This window comes from Taeniopygia guttata, chromosome W (assembly GCF_048771995.1).
Source record: "Taeniopygia guttata chromosome W, bTaeGut7.mat, whole genome shotgun sequence".
NCBI lineage: Eukaryota > Metazoa > Chordata > Aves > Passeriformes > Estrildidae > Taeniopygia > Taeniopygia guttata.
The window spans coordinates 16,013,901-16,034,665 of NC_133064.1; the positions used below are offsets into that span (position 1 = coordinate 16,013,901).

General features: G+C 37.0%; 1 protein-coding gene across 1 annotated transcript in view; it reads left to right on the forward strand.

Moving 5' to 3' along the window:
* The first annotated feature begins 1,512 nt into the window (after nt 1-1,512).
* Nucleotides 1,513-20,765, forward strand: part of LOC116806889 (uncharacterized) — a 76,420-nt gene continuing 57,167 nt past the window's right edge. The window contains exons 1-2 of the mRNA XM_032744710.3: nt 1,513-3,112; nt 13,574-13,707. Of these exons, the coding sequence (XP_032600601.1) occupies nt 2,952-3,112; nt 13,574-13,707 (295 nt within the window). The 5' untranslated portion in view covers nt 1,513-2,951. The remainder of the gene's footprint in view (nt 3,113-13,573; nt 13,708-20,765) is intronic.

Genomic DNA, 20,765 nt, shown 5'->3' on the forward strand with positions numbered 1-20,765 from the left:
GTTTTCTTTATCTCTTCCACAAACCAATTCCCCCCTCTGGGAAATATCTTCTCTTGATGGGCCATTGAGTCTCACTGCATGACTGATAAAAATTACATCATCCCATTGTGAGATGCTCTGCCCAGGGGGAGGAACCAAGCATTCCTTCCTGGATATAATCTGAGATTTTGGGACACCAGGCCAGCCCTTTCCCACTGGATTCCCAGAGGAAGGCCAGGCCCATCTACACCCCCACTGGATCTTCAGAGGAAGACTACACCCTTCTACAGGATCACTGCTTCAACAGAACCACATCTGTCACTCCAGGAGGACTGCAGCCATAATTTCAATTGGACTGCTACCAACATCCTGACCAACAGGGTGTCAGGTCGTATTCTGACTCTGTCAGTGTTGTTTTGTATTACTGTATTGTTTATTTTATTTTATTTTTTTTTACATTTTCTTCCCTAATAAAGAACTGTTATTCCTGTTCCCATATCTTTGCCTGAGAGCCCTTTAATTTCAAAATTATAGCAATTCAGAGGGAGGGGGTTTACATTTTCCATTTCAGGGAAGACTCCTGCCTTCCTTAGCAGGTACCTGTCTTTTCAAACCAACACATATTTTAATAGTTTTGTTAACATTATCTACTTTTCCATAGACTGAAAAAGAGTTATCCATAATAGTGGTAGTTACGGTAGCATCTTAAAAATTGCTGGCTTTCTGCCATTCTAATTCTCTCTTCAGTCATCTGCAATTTTCAACCTTTTTCTCACCTATTAGGTTGTGATTTTTCAGTGGAGAACCACACACTGGTATTTTGCAAGAAGGATACAGGGAATCTAATGGGGGAAACATTTTACTCAGTACAGGGAAAAATATTTTTAAAATTATTTTACATTATATAAGAGCTACTGAGTCAAAATTTGATCTGGAAATAATTCTGTTCCCTCAGGGGACCAGACAGCACTGATGGGCTCCATCCAGGAGAATAGCAATGGGTGATGCTCAATCATGACAATGTCTTCTGGGGAAGCCTGCCCTGATTTTACTTCTCCCCCTGATTCCTGTTAAGGGCTGTTAGGACAGGCTTCATTCTGTTCTGGTGTACTGCAAGTTGTTTAAATAATCCATGAAAGAACTTAAAAGATCAGAGCAAAACAGAGATGAAGTTTGGGAGCACAGGCTCAGGGGATTTTGGAGGTGAGGCTGAACACAAGCAACCTTTAAAATTAATTTTGTCAGTTGAAGTCTAGGGTATGGAAGGTTTTAAAAGCTAAAATATTCATGTCTGTAACCCTAAGTCTTTCAGTGCCAAGATACAAAGTTCTTTAACATGTAAGCAATATTGCAGTTAGATCCTTAATACTGATCACTCACATGCATAGTGCTCAGTCTCATTTTCTCCACTCAATTTAACTTTTAAAGAGAACTTGAACTGCTACTCCAGGTAAAAACAATTTAATTGTTATAAATTCCCAGTCAAGTTATAAAAAAATTTGTTGCAAAATGGATCCTTTCACCTGGTGTGCAAGAGGCCAATCTACACACTGAGTCGAAGTATTTGATTTATTTACAGTCCTGTGCAGAAAGGGGAGCTGGTTGGCAAATGCACAAAGCCAGCACGATGAGTATCAAAATTTTAAACTATTTTTACATTTCAGCAAACAAAGGAATTAGTGTTCATTGGCTACAAGTTACATAGTTCTCTTATTAATTAGTATTCTATCTTATATTGGTTAATGAGTCTCTCCCTTCCCATGCTGATTAGTCCAAATGCTCAGTCTCTCTTCTTTTGGGTTGGTGGTCCATGAGTTGGTGGTTGCGATCTCCCCCTGCAACAATTACTTTTTACCCAGTCTGTGCTGATTTCAGCACAGTTGCTGAGTTGGGTTTATTAATTTCTTCTTTATCTTGGGAGTTCTGACAAATGTCCTAACGGCCCATAAATGCTGCATTATTTGTGTCCACTATCAGTGGTACATCCTTTTTATCAAGCTTTGTTAACCTCCTCCTAGGTCTGAGATCATTGAAGCATGTCAAGCCCCAAACCTTAACAAGGCAATTCTACTGACAAGTAATTTATCTCTCTAACACATGGACATGAAAACCATTAACAAGTTATTCCATTACAACTCTTCTTGTCTAACACAGAGCAAGTTTTCATGGGTTTACTCCCTAGGGTAATTAAACTGCCACTTATTGAACTTGGCTTCCAAAAGAACATTTAAATGGGGAATCTATTTTTCCTCCCATTTCCTGTGGGCATGTTTTAATTTGCTGGCAGAGCATTCAGTGAATTTCATGCCAAATCGATTAATAGAGCTAAACATGACCTATCGAAGATGAGGTTTTGTACCTACACTCTTTGGTATTCCAGTTTTAAAATAATAAGCCTTTTGCTTTGCTAAAGGACAAGGAAACCAGTTAACAAGGTACTCAGGCCCTGTTCGTGCAAGAATTAGCCAGGCGCTCGCAGCTGCGCCTTCCCCACGTATGATGAAACTATTTAACCATTCTGCGTGCGGTGTCCGGGTCGTCGTGCTTGCTTCCTCCGCTATGCGACCTCCTCATCGCAGGATCTATGATCCAGTCCCCTGGCAGCCTGGGGCGGGTAGTGCGTGTGAAGGAGGGTCGGGGGAGGGGGACGCGGTCCCGTCCTGGTAGTGGCGGCCTGGGTAGCTCCTTGGGAAACCGGAGGGAAGAGAGGTTTTTTCCCACCTCCATTCTTGCAGGGGAACTCGGAGTCCCGTCGGCGCGGAGTGAGGGCGCCCGCTCCACCGCCAGCCCCAGCTAGCACGGGAAGAAAGGCTGCCCGCCCAGAAACACCTCCAGGGAGCAGTCGAGTCCGCCGCTAGAGCGCCCGCATGCTAGGACGCTCTGGCAGGCGCCAAGTGCTTCTCTCTGTCGTCCGGCCCGCCTCTCCGACTGTGTAGCACTGTCGCAAGCGGAGCAGTCGTGCATGCTCCGCCATGATGAGCAGTGGAGGGATCGGGGTGCCGCTAGGCTTCCCCTTGGCCCCCACGTCTGTCATCCAGATCACGAACCTCTCCTCGGCTGTGACCAGTGAGCAGATGTGGACTCTCTTCAGCTTCCTGGGAGAGATCGAGGAGCTGCGCCTCTATCCCCCGGAGTAAGCAGGGTCTGCGTCGGCCCTCAGAGCAACAGAGATTTAGGATGAGGAAGAGGCTTAGAGGGGTCTAGGGGATGGAGGGAAAGGAAGAGGCAGAAGATCCTATGTGCCATCTTGAGTGTGGACATCAGTCTCCCGCACGTGGGTGTGTGTCTGTCACGTGGTCCCACCCCTTTGTATGGGGCAGGAACGTTAGGAGAAAGGGGCTATGCCTGGACTTAGGATGGTTGCCTCGGTCCGGAGGAGGGGAGCAGTCGCGGTATCTCTGGAGCGGCCTGTAGAAACACGGCGAATTTTGTGTTCTCGTGGTGGTGGTCAGAGCCGCGGTCACCCCATGGTGGTTGTCGGCACTGAGTCACGGCCTGACAAGACGCGTGCTCGCAGGCTGCCCCGAAGCGCTTCCTAGGTGCAGGTCTCGTTTCCCCTGTTTTCCTGAAAACCTGTTTTCTATACCCCACCTTTCTCTTCGCTCGGATTCATCCCAGGGGGAGGGGGAGAGGACGGGCGGGAGCGCTCCAGGCCTGACCTCCGCCCGGCTACCTGGTCTCGCCGGCACTCATCGCCCGAGTGGCGCGGCCGGCGAGACCAGCTCTTTTTGTTCGAACGGCTGTTTTAGCCGGCGAGAAAGGGTCACTCGAACAGAAGTCAGCATAGCTGTTAACAGAGGAACAGTACCTGGCCTGTGCTTAGAAATGTTTCTGATAGGACGTTTGCAGTAAGTGAAAATTAATAACGGACATTGCACGTTTCTCTAAATTGTAACTGTCTTCATTATGTCAACTGCAGGCAAGGGATCTGCTCAAATGAGAGATAATGTTATTTTGCAAACCTCAATGTTTCTTCCAAGCAGATGGAACAGAAGAGGAAAATAAATATTTTTTTCTTAACACATCTGTTGTATTAGGAAGTGAATGGCAGACTGGCCTTTTCAAACCAATTATATATATATATATATATATATATATATATATATATATATATATAAAATAGGAATATCAGGGGTAGGGGGAGTAATTCACATTCAGACTTCAATTTTAATACAAAGAAGACAGGAATAAAATTTCATTATAAAAAACTAGCAAAAGAAGATGGTGTTTGTCCATTGTAATGTGTTACTAGATTATACATAGCTAGGTTTGGATGAGGAATGTTCAGAAAAATTAAATGTGATTTAACATACATAATGTATGTATAGTAGGCATCCATTCATGTCAAGATAAAACAGTTTTACCTAAGTTTTAAACACTCTAATAGATTTATTGTGATTTTTGCAGTTTTCTAGGTTTTTATTTTGCACTTGTTCCACAGTACACTTAATACACTTATCAGAGAATAGAATCATAGAATGGCTTGGGTTGGAAGGGACCTTAAAGATCATCTACTTCTAACCCCCCTGCCATGGGCAGGGACACCTTCTGCTAGACCAGGTTGCTCAGGGCCACATCCAATTTGGCCTTGAACACTTCCAGGGATGGGGCATCTACAACTTCTCTGGGCAATCTGTTTCAGTGCCTCACCATCCTTACAGCAAAGAATGTCTTCCTAATATCTAATCTAAACCTACACTTTTTCAGTTTGAACCTATTCCCCTTTGTCCTGTCACTATATGCTCTTGTAAAAAGTCCAGCCTTCTTGTAGACCCCCTTTAGGTACTGAAAGGTTACTATAAGGTCTCCACTATGTCTTCTTTTCTCCAGGCTGAACAGCCCTAGCTCTCTCAACCTGTCTTCATAAGAGAGGTGTTCCAGCCCTCTGATCACCTTCATGGTCCTCCTCTGGACTCTCTCCAACAGGCCTATGTCCTTCCTGTGCTGGGGACCCCAGAGCTGGATGCAGTGCTCCGAGTGGGGTCTCACAAGAGCAGAGTAGAGGGGGAGAATCACCTCCCTCACCCTGCTGGCCACACTCCTTTTCATGCAGCCCAGGATACAGTTGGCTTTCTGGGCTGCAAGCACACATTGCCAGGTAAAACAATGTGATGAAACAAAGTTGTGTGTTGCATTGTGTAGAATTGTAGCCTGTTTTTTCTCTTATTCTGTATTGCAAATATTCAGCATACACACAAAATATTTTTACTTAGTCAAGCTTGAGTTTGCAGAGTACAATGAAGTTGTGCTCTCTTCTGTATGCATAATTTTGTTTATTAAAAAAAAGGGCATTCAAGTTTAAAGATTTACTGCAATATTTGTAATCCCATTGCCTTTGCTGGGCATGTTTCTTTCTGATAGATATGAACTTTTAGCTCTGTTGATGCTCAATATTAAACAGAATATATAGACATTATATGTATATGTACATGTGTATATACACTTGATAAATCATATAAACTCTCATTTTTCTAATTCAGCATTATGATCTTTCCAAATAAAAGTATAAATTTTCCTTCACCTCTTCAAGATCAGTCATGTTTGTCAGCCTTCTACTTTTTCCCTTAATCTGTTGAAGTCTAATACATAAAATCTTATATTAAATAATAGTGTTGTTATTAATTTTTTTTTAATTTTTTTTTGCCTCAAAGGAAATAGATCTCATTCTGGTATTTGTAAATTAACTTGGTCAAGGGCATGGACCATTTTGAAGTATTGATCTTGGTAATTTAATTTATTTTTGAAATATTTTTCCTCATTCTTGGAAGATGCAGCATTACAGGTTTAACTTTGGATTATCTTTTTCTTCTTAATTCTCTGATATTTTCCTCTGTCAGAGCAATCCAAGAGATTTATAGAAGTAGTGAATTTGATCAGGTGATCATTTCAACTTTATAGGAAATTCCTTTGATAACACTGTTCCACTATAGTTAATTGTGCAATAACCTACTGCTGACTTGAATGAAAAAAAAAAGAGAGAAGATTTATGACTTACTGGGGAGTGAGGATGATGCATCTTGTACCTATAGGCTCTTCAATGATTGTAGAACAAAGTATAGGGCTGTGCTATGAACTAGCATCATGAGAGAGAAGTTGCTTTTCAGCAATTTTATACATTTTCCCAGTGTCCTTTTATTGCCTCTAAAAGTGGAATTCGCCACTTGGTGTGCAGTAAGACAATCTCACACACAGAGATAAGGTATTTGGTTAGTTCATATTTGCACAAAGGTGGATGCTGGGTGGTAAATCCACAAAGCTAGCACACAGAGCAGAGAACTTGATCATTATTTATACGATGTTAATCTAATATATTCCACCTATCTACTACATATTCAATGTTTACTACTCTACTATTGGTTACTTATAAAAGGGCTGATTGCATAAGCTATTTTGTAATTCATTATTAGCTACTGCGCATTCTCACGGCTCTTTCATTTGAATTGAGGGTGTTTGGTGGTTGTGATCTCCCCCTGAAGGAATTACCTTTTACCCAGTTGGACCTGCTTTCAGTACAGTTGATTAGCTGGCTTTGTTAGTTTCTTCTTATCTTGGGCAAATGTCCTTTTGGTCTGTAAATTCTGCATTCTTCTTGTCCATTATCAGTAACCTCCCCCTGAGTCTGTGGCCCCCAAACCATGTCAAGCCCCAAACCCCAATAAGGCAATTCTATTGACAAGCAACCCATCAAAGACATCACTCTCATTAACATATCCCTTGGTTTTATAGGGTGCAACAGAGAATTTCTTTAAAAAACTATCAGCTAGTCTAAATTGTTGAATTACTTTAAAGAGAAAATATTAATGTTGGATTAGTTCACTTAAAGTTCTTGTAAGGATGCACAATGTGGAGAAGAAGAGAGAAACCATCTCAGTTTTTTAATGCATTAAATAAAAGGCAGGTTCTTTAAAATGACTCTTCAGTATTTCTAGTGAGCTTCCTGAACCCAGTGACTTTCCCTGGCAATTAATATCTTAAGACTGGGGTTATAAAGTAGCAGTTTCTGACAAAGTCCTATATTTTGTATACTGAAATGATTGGGATGACTTTTATGAATGTTGAGCTAAATCACACTCTTTGGTAGTTTGTCACTTCATGTTTTATCTTCATTCATCAAAGCCCTTCAGTTTCTTCAGTCACTGTTAATGAGACATCCCATTAAGAAGGATGGATTTCATATCTGCCATTTTCCTGAAAGCCTAGTTCTCTGTGAGGAAGTGTCTCTCTCGTGTATGAGAGGTTTTTGCACTTTAAGCAGTTGCCAGTAAATGCTATTTTATTATTATTGTTATTTTCTGAAGAGGTCTGTGTGAACTGTGAATAAGCTGCTTTCAGATTCAGCATTGAGGGCATAGGAAACTCTTGGTACTGAAGTTTCCATATGGTCATCATTCTGATTTTAGCTACTTGTCAGTGAGACTTCATTGACACCGAAAACAATATTTCTTTTTATTGAAAAGCTATGAATATGTGTCATATTTCAGTAGGTCATAATGCTTGTTACTGGTGGCTGTTTTTATTTACCTGTTTTCTTACAATAAAAATTTAAATTTGACTTGACTACAACTATATACTCTTCTGTTCTCTGGAAGACTTTCCATTGAAATTTTAATCTAAAAATTGAAAGCACCTATTTGATGAATAACATCAGTAAACAAGTTATGTGGAGGTGGGAAGAGTTTTTTGTTTTTTTTTTTTTTTTTAATCCACTCATTTTACTCTTAAGTAATTTGTATTTGATTATCAAATCTCAAAGAGACTAGCTGAGTTTATATTTTATCTTGTTGCAATTGTCTGCTGTATTGCTTTAAAATTGGTGTCATAAACTTTCCCAAGAAACTTTGACTTCATGAGATTTTTAACCATTTCCTCATAAGACCTGTCTCTTATAGACTGCTGTAAGTAGCTTTCAGTGCTCAAAGACCTCTTTTATTCCGTTTCATTACTATTGCCAAGCATTTTGGTCACCTCTTCTTCCCTGTCCCATAAACAGAGCTTTAGCCTTGAGAAGTATGTTCAGAGAATTTGTGGGGTCTTTTTCTTTTCCTAATTGCTCAGAAATGAAAGTAAGGGATGCTTGTAAAATCCTTTCAGAAAATAAGATTTCTATGTTGTTGGCTTTTTTTATTTACTTGTACACATTTTTCCCTTTTGCTTACATCTTGAGGAAAATAGGACTGTATTGCAGGTTTCTAATTTTACCAAATGAAATCTGTTTTTTTTTCTGATGATAAAGACTTAAATATCATAAAGAAAAAATAAAGATGTAAATGAAAATGACTTGGAAAATTGTTGTTAGATAGGGTGAAGCAGTTAACAAGAACATAAGATAATATTACAGTCACAGCCTTGGTAAGAGAATTTATGTCCTACAAGTTATTACTACATCAGGGCCTTGGTGTGGATTTGCCACTTGCGTGTAGAAGAGGGTGGCTTTAGTGGGGCTTCTGTCATCTTCAGTGATACTTTGTCATCAAAGTCTGAGGAAAAACTCCTGACATTTTGAATATCTGTCTATGGTCCTCATTTAGGTAGAGATCTAAATTCTCATGTTGAGAATGGAGAATTGTTGTCATTGTTTAACAAGTGCTCCTCAGTTTTCCATTTGCAAAACCATGCTTTTGTGTTAGGTTTGTCACCCAGTTCAAATCCGTGTTTCAGAGAAGCCTTTAAAATTACATTTGTAGTGATAAACCTTCAAATGTGGCTGTAAGAGGATCTTTGATTAGTCAAGTACTGAAAAGCTTTATGGAAATTGAACTTTTGCAGAATTAATTGTTCGAAAGCAGGGAGGCACAAAATGTCTGCATTAGGTATTGAAAGCCTTGCTATAATACTGTTTGCTTATGGGTGTTCTGGAGTTGTCTTGGAAGCTAATACATACGAGTGTTTCTTAGATATTGTTATATCCTGCAGTGGCTGCAGTATAGATAAGGCCTTTGAGATAAAATACACAGAGCTTTATTTAAATGTGATCTGCACAATTATTCCAGAACATCTTATTTTGACAGGTTATTAATTTCTGTTGTCTTCTCCACCATCAGCATCCTGAGAAAATTTGGACCCTTAGAGAGATATTTTGTAGCCTTTTATTTGATTTTTTCACTGTAGGTTTCTGGGTTTCTGAATAGGTCATTCTTAAATTTTTGGTTGGTTTTTGTTCTGTTGGGGGATGGATGTTACTGTCTCCCTACAAAGAAAAAGAAAAATGGTAGAAACATCTGAATACTATTTATATCTTGTCGTGGTTTGACACGGAAAAAGAATTCTCTTGGAAGGAATAGGTCAATCCAGTCAGGGGTCAGGTTTGGATACTGACACTTGGAGTGACCAATTGAAGGTGGACACACCTCTGAGAACACAGAGGGGTTAAAAGCAGAATTCCCAGGAGAACTCTCGCTCTCTTTGGTTCCTGTCATCTGAGAGTGCAGATTTCCCCTGCCCAGCCACAGGCTGGATGGGGGAGGGGAAGCCATGCGTCCTGGGGAGGTAGGCCAGGGGGTGAAGGATCTGGAACTGAGCCAGCTCTGAGGCTCTGAGATGTCTTTGCCTCCCCCCCCCCCCCCAACCTAGAGGGAAAGAGATAGAGAGCCTGAAGGCACCTGGAAGTTTGCCGGCAGAGGAGAAGGGGGGGGAAGGTGGGAGTCTGAGGAGTCCGGGACTTTTAACCCTTTCCTGGGAAATGAAGGCTCTGTGAAATATTACTCCTCCTCAATTTGAAGGAAAGAGAAACAGCCTGGGACCTGAGATGTTAGGGAAAGAAGGTTGGGGGGGGGAGATGATGGAGTGGCTTTTGGCTGGACTTTTCTTGTAAGCCATAGACTGAACCCATTTCTCCTCCAAGAGAGACTGCATTTTAGGGGGATGCATGGTGAGCCAAAAGACCTACTTCAGCAACTACCAGTACAAGAGTAGAGTGAACAGAGAAAGAGCTGAGGAGGGTGTGATGATGCCCTCTGTCCTCAGAGAAGAAGAAGATCTCTGTTCTTGGACCCTTGGCCCCAGGGGAAAATATGGGGGACTGTGGTCCCAAAATGAGACACTGGACTGTTGTTCCTATTGGTCCTTGGCAAAGCATCCTTAAAGGAGCCCTATGAGCAGTCTGTCCATGCATGGTGGTGAGAGCACTGTGACATGGAGAGGAGAGTGTCACACTGGCAGATTCTCTCCTGGCAGTGCCATGTGTGACATGGAAACACAAGAGGTGGCAGCTGTGTTTCCTGGGGGTCTATGGTGCAAGAGAGACTCCTCTCTCCCCTGATGGACTTAGTATTAATTATATTGAAGGGTGAATACTTAATTAAGGGTCCAAGTTGTGTCTCACTGTGGTTTGTTGGAGTTGGGTGGTGGGAGGAGGAATGTTTTGAAAGGTTTTCATTTTGGATTTTGTGTGCGCTTTTCTTTCTTTTTTCTTTTATAGTAGTATAGTAGTAGTAGCTTAATAAAGTTTTTTTCTTTTCCTTTGTTATTAAGCTTGGGCCTGCTTTGCTCTGTTCTCGCTTGTATTTCACATCATTCAGTTGAGAGGTTGCATTTTCATGGGGGCGCTGGCATTATGCCAGTGTCAAACCATGACAATCTTTATTTCCTTTTTGAGTTTTCTTGCATTTCTAAAGAAACTGGATTATAGTAACCTTAAATCCGAGATGTAGGACTTGCTTTTTTGCAACGATGCTTTGTAACCATAGGAAGAAGGCTATGAGACTACCTCAATTCAGCCTTGAAAAGGATTGGCAAAAAAAAAAAAAATCAAAAAAAGTGATTAAAACAAAATAGGACTTTTCTGCTTTAAGAAAGACTTCTTACGAAACCTACTGGGGAAGTTTAGGAGGTCCACTTTGCAAAAAAAGAGGACTCAGTCACTGTGAAACTTTTTAGAATTTCAGAACTTCTGGATCCTTATAGTCTCCCTCAATGTAGATGCAGCATTGATGTGTTTTCAGCAGAGGTGGTCTCCTTATTAGAGAATTTTTCCTTTTCATCACTTCTCCGGTGAATCTCATGATTAGCTTAACTTTCAGAAAACACTTTGTAGCAAGTTTTTTTTTTAGACCCTTGTTGCAGTAGTATTCTTATGTTAATATTTTTAACCTACTCAGATAGCTTTTGTGATTGAAATCCAGGAAATACAGAGAGGGAAATATAGAAATGACACTTGTTATAACTGGCTCTGTAGTTGTTGGAATTTATAAGGTTTATTTATGGAGCCTTTAACTGCCTGGAACAGAATTATGTTGTTGAGTTACCAATGAAAACAATAAAGAAAAAAAGATAAGAGATGTTAGAAGTTTGAACCAGAGAATCTTCAATGGAGGCTTCAACCATTTGGGTTGTAACACTGGCATATGTATTTAAGAACAAACAAACCCCAAACAACAAGAAAAAACCCAAATGACCCTCCCCCTCAAACTTACCCACATAGGCGTCTGTCCCCCCAACCCAAAACAAACAAAAAAACCTGTGGCCATTAAAAAAAAAAAATCTTTGCAACGAGCAAAGTCTGTCTCTTCAGAATATGTAATATTACAAATTGCATGCAAACGTTTCTGCTGAGTACTGAGATAGTCATAGCTCTTTGTCAGCTCTGATGGAAAGTGTCCTGAATCAAGATTTTACAGATGGCTCAAAAGCCATTTTTATGCATTTATTTCCTTCCTGAATATGAAAGCTTGAAACTGGGAAAACATTGTCCACTACAGACAGACTAATGGACAGAAGAAATGTAGTAATCTTCCAATGTTTTTATAAATTGCATAAGGTTGACTTTCATATTTATATTTCTTCCCCTCTCTGCTTATTTTTCTCCCTCAATGTTTCTGTTTATACAGAATTTTCCATCATGTTTCTGATTGTCATTCTGAAGTTGACCAGCTCTCTAGCTATTTTATCTAGATGTCACCTTTCTGGTAACCAGAAACATACCAATCTGCCTGCCTCAGACTAAATTCTGGGTTCATTTATGCAATTAATATGATGAAATAATGTGCCTAAAACTTGTGAGGTTTTATTTAAATACTAAAGCTTAATTAATTCCATCCAACAACTTTGGGAGTACCTGCTTGGAATTTGAAGGACTACAAGATGGATTGTACTAAACTTGAACTGTTACTTCTGAAAGCTGACAAGTGTTATAGTTGAGAGGGTCAAGATTAAACAGTTCAGGCAGTGTATTTTCTATGATCTATGATTTACTACTTTTCTAGAAGATAGAATACAAAAGGATATTGCTGAAACATTAGCAAGTTCCATTAAAAAAAAAAATCTATCTTTGAAGGTTTTACCTGTACTTACTTCATATGAAGAAATAAAGTAATTTTGTAGAGTATAAATCTTGACTAGGGAATACATCTTTTAAAGCAAACTTTGTTTTTGATTGAGATTACAAAGTTTGCATATTGTGCTTTCTGATCAATCTGTTGGTGTACCTTCTAATGGAAAAGCAAGTTACCCAACATACGCATTTTTCATTTCCTTTCTTTATTCTAGTCTAATAGTGAAGTCTTCCTACCTCCTCCAGTGTTATCCTGTACCACACTAGGCCAAACTAAGATAAGATGATAAAAAGGATTTTTGTTACATTAGTGAACTAAGATGTAACAATTGTAAGAATTCTCAAGAGTGTGTTTTTATCTTAATATGATTTAACAACATTTATTTTGTGAAGGCCTAAGAATATCAGTTAATATGGGATAATATCCAAATGATACACTAAAAATTACTGGGCTTATTATCTTAGAATTATAGAATACCCTGAGTTAGAAGGGACCCACAAGGTTCATCAAAGTCCAACTCCCAACTCTGCACAGCATTATCCCAAGAATCACACCATGTACCTGGGAGTATTGTTCAAATGCTTCTTGAACTCAGTCAGGCTTGGGGCTGTGACCAATTCTCTGGGGACCCTGTTCCAGTGCCTAACCACCCTCTGGGTGAAGAACCTTCTCTTAATATGCCACCTAAACCTCCCTTGGCACAACTTCAAGCCATTCCCTCAGGTCCTGTCACTGGTCACCACAGAGGAGAGAGCAGTATCTGCTCCTCCTCCTCACAAGGAAGTTGTAGACTGTGATGAGATCCCCCTCAGTCTTCTTCAGGCTGAAGAGACCAAGTGACTTCAGCTGCTCTTTATGCGTGAAGACCCTTCACCATCCTCTTGGCTCTCCGTTGGACACTTTGATGTTTTTAAACAAGGTTTATTTGGAGGACAAAAGATAAACTATACATCATTTACTCGACAAAAGTGTCCTGTAAATATGCTATTTACAATAGCAATGTAATTTTGTTTAGCAAGATTTGTAAAGGAAATCAGCCTTGTTAATTTGGGCTTTTGGCTTCTGTAAGTTTCCATTAAAAAGAAGGAGGGGCTATACTATGAGTTTTTAAGTGACAAGGCAAATTAGTAAATTTGTAAATGTTGCAAAAATTAGTACATTTTTAAGTAGGCAAATTAGTACATTTCTATACTTGTCTTTTGGGTAACTTTTCCAGGAAATCTAACTTTTTTTTTTTTTTTAAATTAAGAAATAATAGTTGAAAATATATGCGTACATTTATTTAATATTTCTAATTGTTGGTTTTTTTCCCTTTTATCTTGCAGCAACACACCTCTTACTTTTTCCTCCAAAGTATGTTATATTAAGTTTCGTGAAGCATCAAGTGTTGGTGTGGCCCAGCATCTAACTAACACGGTTTTTATTGACAGAGCTTTGATAGTTGTGCCCTGCGCAGAAGGTTGGTATTTTAGACATTCTTCTGTAATGTTGGTCTTTGTCCTGTCTGCTAATTGTTTTAAGCTTTCTATCTAAAGAGGCAGTGCTCTGTTATTGTATTTCTGTAAAAAAAAAAAAAAAAGCCTTGAAACAAAATTGGAAATCAAATGAAGAAACCAAATTATATAGATTAAATTGAAATCCAGCATTAGAAAAAAAAATAGTTGATTTAAATTAGAATAGTTCAATTTTCCACAGTTATTACATGTTTTGTGTGAAAATAAGGTAAACTGATACTCTTCATTATGGTTTGTATTGGCAAGCTTATTCCCACACAAAGTTCCCTCTGAACTCAATGGAGCACTGCAAAGATAAAAAAATTTCCTGGCAGTGTGATAACACTGCGGTTTGGATCTTAATGTGTTGCCCTTGGTGTGATGTTTTTTGTTTTGGTTTTAAGATAGTAATTATTTTGCAACGTTTTAGACCAAATTCCAATTTTGTCCTGTAGATGTTATATATGCATTTAACTATTTTAGATTAATCTAATCTTATGTATTTTGCATTTGTGATAATAATTGCTGTTTGAATATAAATATTTACTTTCAAATTTAATTAAAAAATGTTTCAATTTTTTTTTTTCTTGTTCCTGTGGAAAATATTACTTTGTGTGCAATAAAAAGGCTTTCTTATGCATACTGGTGCTCTTAATTGATTTTAGATATCTTTAAAAATGCAATCAAATGTACAGAATGCTTCTAAGTGTAAAATATTTTTATAACTCTTAGTAAAATAAAGTGCTTGGTGAATGTGAAATTTACAAGTGCTTCTTTAACTAGCTTTGAAAACAACAGTCCTGCTTTTACATGTGTTGAATACAAAGTAGTTCTTATTGTTAGTATACTATCCCAGATTTAAATGCAGTTCTATGAAGCATGACTCTACTTACTGTAGGCAGATCACTGGAGTTAGGCAGAGCCCCATTGACTTAATTGTGATAATTGTGGGAACTGAACATTTGCCCATTTGCATCTGGATTGCCTCTTTGGAGTGGAGTATTCCAGTTGATGGAGTAAAGATAACGTCACATGATAGCTGTTTTTCTATGAAGAAAAGTATTGAGAAAGATTGATCCATAAACTGCAGCAAATTGAGAAATATCTGCTATTAACAGGACTTTTATAACTTCAGTAGTCAGGTTTTGGTTCAAAAAATACTGTTGACTTTTTTGAGTTTGTTAACAGTGGTCCCAGAGTGCCATTTTTTGGCATGTTTGCCACATCATGATCTAGATAGTATGAGATTAGTGCTGCTGCAATGATGGTCTGGGGTTTTCCTAGCAAACTCTGAGAAGTCTTAAAAATTTTATAGACTCTTAGATGTCCTACAGTATACCGTCTATTCTTGTAGCCTTGTTAACATGGGCATATTGACAAGTCTTTGTGAAGCCTAGATTTTTAGTTGCTTTTATGGTTTGGGGGGATTTTGGGTTTTACTTTTGGAACTTGTTCTTAAACCACAAAGAGGATATTGCTGTATCCACTTGAAGCTTTGTAGAGGCTTTGGATAGCCAAAATATATCAGAACAGCATCCTTACTGAAAAATTGCCCTTAAGTAATAGACTTCAAATTCTTCAGAATGTTAACACCGGTTCAGTACTACCAGAGAGGAAAGATTGCTACCTAATGAATGAACAACACTTCCTGGTATTTTTCTTGAGATCACTGCATGATGTGATATGACAACAGGCAGGTAGAGCTATGTTTTCTTGTGTCTCTTGATGGCAATGAGGGGAAGGAGAATAAAATGAAAGTTCTGAGAAATCTTGTTCCAACCTTGTTTGTAGCTGACTTATTAGGCATTTATCAGAAAATGTGTTACAGAAAATCTGTCACTGTTCCAGACCATTCTGGACCCCACAGAGATTTATATATAATTAGGTGAACAAGTGATTGGGTTGTGAGGTCAGTTTCTATTTTCAAATCAGAATACTGTTTCCACATAACTTTCTAACAGAATAACTAATTTTAATTTGCAAATATGTGAATTCATATAGGTTTAACTTTCTGAGACCATAGTGCAACATTTTTTATTCATTATGTATAATTGTTAACAGAATCAGTGGAGTGTACAATGGGCTTTAAAAATAACAATGACTATATTCTACTAAAAGGTTAAATTATGTTGGTAGCCAACAGTGCCAGCAATAAAATGTTTCATGTGCTGAATCAAACATATAGAAGGGGTAAAATGAAACTCTAAAAACTTGGTTTTAGAAAACAGAATAAAATCTGAAATTTTTAGTGTATTTAAACAGTGGTAAATTAAGAGTATGAGGAAGGAATCACTACACAATGAAAACTGTTCATTTTGTGACATTTAATAAGCAATGTAACAAAAATATAATTGTAAATTAATTAACATTATCAAGTTGTCAAAATATAGCTTTCTTTTGTGTGTATCATTAGGTTTTTCTTTAAACATTATAGATTGAGAACACAAAAGTTGAAAGATAAACAAAGATACCACCCTAATAATTCTAAATTTTATGTCCACATTGTCTAGTAGATGGATTTTGACTATTAATTTGGTTTTGTATGTTTTCTCTGTGTGATATTTGTGCATTATTAGATGACTAGACTGGCCAAGGCAGACCTGTTACACTTGCCTGAATTAGGCATTGTTTGCCATGCCACTAAACCTGCCGCCAAGTGAAATCTTCATGGGGTAAATGAGATTGAAGTCTGGCCTGCTGATGATGGACGCCCTGTCTCTGTTTTCATTTTATTTTGCTTTCCTTTCTTTGTTTCTTTTATTTTCACTTTTTAATTTTTTTTCCTTTTAGTTTTGTTCTGTTAAATCCCTTACCCTTGTACTTGTGAACTGGTAATTCAGCTCTGAAAAAAATTATGCTTTGTAAAGGGTTCATAGTGTTTCGTTTTGAAGTTGACCTGAAGCTACTTGTGGATGGTATACAGAGAATTTAGGATATGTTTAAGTTTTATGCTGTGAATTATGGATACGTTTTGTTTGGAATACATTTGAACATCTAAATTCAACAGATGAACACATTTTGTCAGACTGGAATAGTGAAAACTATATACATTTTCGCATGCAGTCTTTCATATGTTATGCTTTGTGAGCTTATCTTGAAAGAAAAGTTAAAACTTTCTGGACAAATTAACTTTACGAAGTAAAATCATTATTTTTCTCTGCTATTTTTCCTTTTCAGAGTACTTTTAGGCTGCATGATCTGTTTAAAAGAAGTCTTTCTATTTATATCTAATAAGAAGGGTTTAAAATAATTATTTCTGATATTGAGCTTTCATGAGTATTGAATGTCATGAAATATTTGTTTGCTTCTGATGAAGCCTTGCTCCAGTGAGGTCAGTGGCAGTAAGATTTCATCCTTTTGTTTTTGTAATTTTTAGAAAAAACTGTTTACCACTCATAAGTACAAATGCAGCCTGAGATTTTTGTTGGAATGTGTTGTGAGGCACATTGTCTTTCAACACTGTTATTCATGGGAAGACTGAAAAGTTTTGTGTGCATGTACGTGTGTATGTGTGTATTGCACTTTTACATGCTCCAGTGGTCATTATTTCAAGAAGAGGTTAAAAACAAAGTATCATCTCACAATCTCAGAAGCCCTGGCAGTTCATGCTGAAATGATTGAGAAAGTTCTTATCCCTAAATGATGTTTGTTCTTGTGAAACAGAAGCCCTAAAACAGAAGTGCTGGACCAGGTAATGTGTCTAGTCCTCAAGCATTACTCTTCCCAGCCAGCTGCATTGGGACCAATTGGCTTGATTCTCATAATGCACCAAGCTGAGAACTGTAGCTGGGAAAAGCTTCGTGACCTCTGTTGGATTTAGCTGTGCCAGTTGAGGTAATTACAAGTAGTTGTAATCTCTTTAATCTCTGCTGCTAAATCCAATAAGAATCATGAACTGAATCACACAGAAATTATTTTATTTGTAAGTGTGCATTTTCCATTTATTTAAAAAAGAAAAATAACAATTCCTTCAAATTTTTTTCAAGTAAATGTAAAAAGTATTTTAAAAAGAAATGTACTTAGTTATTTTTGAAGCTTTTTTGGGGTGATGGGAGGATTAACCATGTAGTTTCAGTATAAAGAGTAAGAAATTAATTTCTGAGCACATGGACAGTGATAAAAATACTGTGATTAGTACCTGCTTAACACAGATATTTCTGTTCAGCATTTAACAAAATGTATTCTGGTACAGACTAGGTTGTCTAGGGCTCTTAAGCACTTACTTAGGAAAACTGTACATTTCTGAAGAAGCATAAGGTATCTATAGTTAATACAGAGCTAATCTACATTTGCTTCCAGATTCCTTTGCAAAGTGAAGAATAAATAAATAAATAAATGATCATAGAATCTAATTTGCTAAACACTCATGCATTCAAATAAATATTTCTAAGGATGCGGTATAGATGTGGCAAATTTATTTTACTTGTTTCCCTTATTAGAAAATAAATATATTTGCCCCACTTCCATTCAGCTTTTAAATACCATGAGTTTAAAAACCAAAACAGTTATTCTTAAAGTGTCCTAATTTGTTATGTCATTACTGACATATTTTGTTGTATTTTTGTGGGCTTCTATCCCTTTTTAAAATAAATTAATGGAGGCTGTAACTTCTGAGGTTATTTAGCCTTACATATCAATTTGTTTTTCAAAACTGTCTAAAAACCAGGGAAATAAATTTGCAATATATTTCAGGATTATTTTTTTTTTTTTTTTACCCTCAACAGTTTATTTTCTATAGAATTGTTTAAAAGTTTAACCTGATCTTAAAAACTTAAAACCTAGAAAGGGATATCTTTTCAAAAGACAGTATCTGAAAATACAATCAAATTTTCAGGGTTCTGTCTGTAGAGGAAGACCTTTCTTCATTCTTGAAAAAAATAAATTAACAGATCTTTGTGGCATGGACCTGATCAACTAGATTTTGTATTTAACATTAAACATTATGTTGTTGAGGGACCAAAGTATTCTGGAAATAATGCTGCTAACTTTATAGTTTATATATGTATGTAATTCATTTTTTTTTAACTATAATAGTTTATCTAACGGAAATTGTTCAATTGATTCCTTAAGCAATGTTTGAGCAAATTAATAATTGCAATTATTTCAGTAAGGTGAACCATATGCTTAAAGTTTAGAATTGTATTTAAGTACATTTCTGAACTTGACTCCCTGTCAGTTTAGTTATAGCCATATGCATAACTCATTTACTATCTAAAAGGGATAAATGTCTTAAACATCTCTTAAGTTTATCTGGTTAAGTGTGTATTGAATTGGCTGTATGTAAGTGCATACTTAAATTAGGCATATGCTTATGTATATTATTGACCAAGGATCTAAATTACAGTGCAGATGTACCACTTTAGGAGCCATTAAATTTACTTGAGCCGTGTCTGTTGATCCTGTAGAAACCTCTATGAGTATCCAGTTAATTGCAAGATGCTGGCTCAGCAATCATTTGAAAACGCTTACATTTGGTTTTTTTTTTTTTTTCAGAAGAACTGGTATATAATTGTATGCCTAATTTGCACACACAGTTGTTGGAACTGTATATTTGGAAGCCTGTAAGCTACATAGTAGGCAGGATGTGAGGCAAGGTACCTGATTCTCATGAGCAGTCTTGCAAATCAAGTACACCTCTCATTGCATGCCTGACTTCAAAATGAGACCTGTTAAGAATGCTCAGCATTGTGATGATGACTCAGATTTATGCATGCTTTTCTAAAAGCCCTGGAAGACATAATAGCACAGTTAATTCTTAATTGTTAATAATTTTCCTATTTTTCTTCTTTAGAGAGCAAAATAAAGTGGTTTGTTACACGTTAAGGAGCAAGGTGCCTCAAAACTTAAATAAAATAACTCTAAATAGAAGGTGTGAGAAAAAAGAAGAGTACTGTTATTTTATCTTTTCTAATCCACTCATGCTATATATAAATTAATTTTCATTTATATTTGTTTTGTCCTTTCTATCTCCAACTCTAACCGAGTCCTTGCTGCAGATCTGTAGAACAGGTTTGCAACTTTTGTCTTTTTATTTTTTTAAGTAGCATGATTCCTGTGGAGTTTATTTTCACAAATATAGCTAAAATTGCACAGTGTTTTGAAATTAAAATAAAAATGTGGGTTTTGAGAACAATATTTATAATAAATTTAAAATTCTGAAGGTAAGGGCTTTATAGTTAAAACACATAAAGTTTGAACCAAAGCAGTAAAAGCCACTGGCACAGTATTTGTATATACCTTAATTTTAAAACAATGTTTAAATAAAAGCATTTACATTATTAAAGTGCATGGGATAATATCAAAGGGCTCAGATTGGTAGCATATATACAGTTATTTCAGTACTTTTTAATAAATCATAGATAATGAATGTAATTAGCACCTTTTTTTTATTTTTTCAGTTCAGTGTTTAATATTTGTACCAGTTTAAATGCCTTTGCATTTAAAATTTAAAACATATGTTTAATTACATTTGTAATTAACTATTGCATATTTTGATTTTTTGAAGATTTTTATTATTTATTTACCAGTCTAATTGTAACTAACTTTGAATGAAACCTGTGTTTAGTTCAGATTGCTTAAACTTTTTGCATGACAGGGAAAATATAATATGGTTGAAATAGTAGGAAATATAGGAAAATATAGCTTGCTTAGCTGATCAGTTATGATTCTCTTCAATTTCAGTAAATTTAAAGCTAATTTATCAAAATTGTAGCTAAACTGAGGTGACCTAGAATGTAAGACAGTACAAATATGAATTTTTCAGCCCTCCCTCCACTCCCAACTTCATTTGTAGTATGTCTTGTGTGGAGTCACAGTAGGGTTTGTTTTGTTTTTTTTTTATTTTTACATCAAAAGTAGGTAACACCAGAGGGTGAAAAAGCTCATGAATTTCAGTTAACACATACTTTGTTTCTTTCTTTTTTTAACTGATTTGGTTATTTACCATTTCTGGGGATTAAACTTTAAAAAAATGTTCTTCTTTTCTGTATCTGATGTTCTGTGTGCTATTAGTGATGCAGCCAAC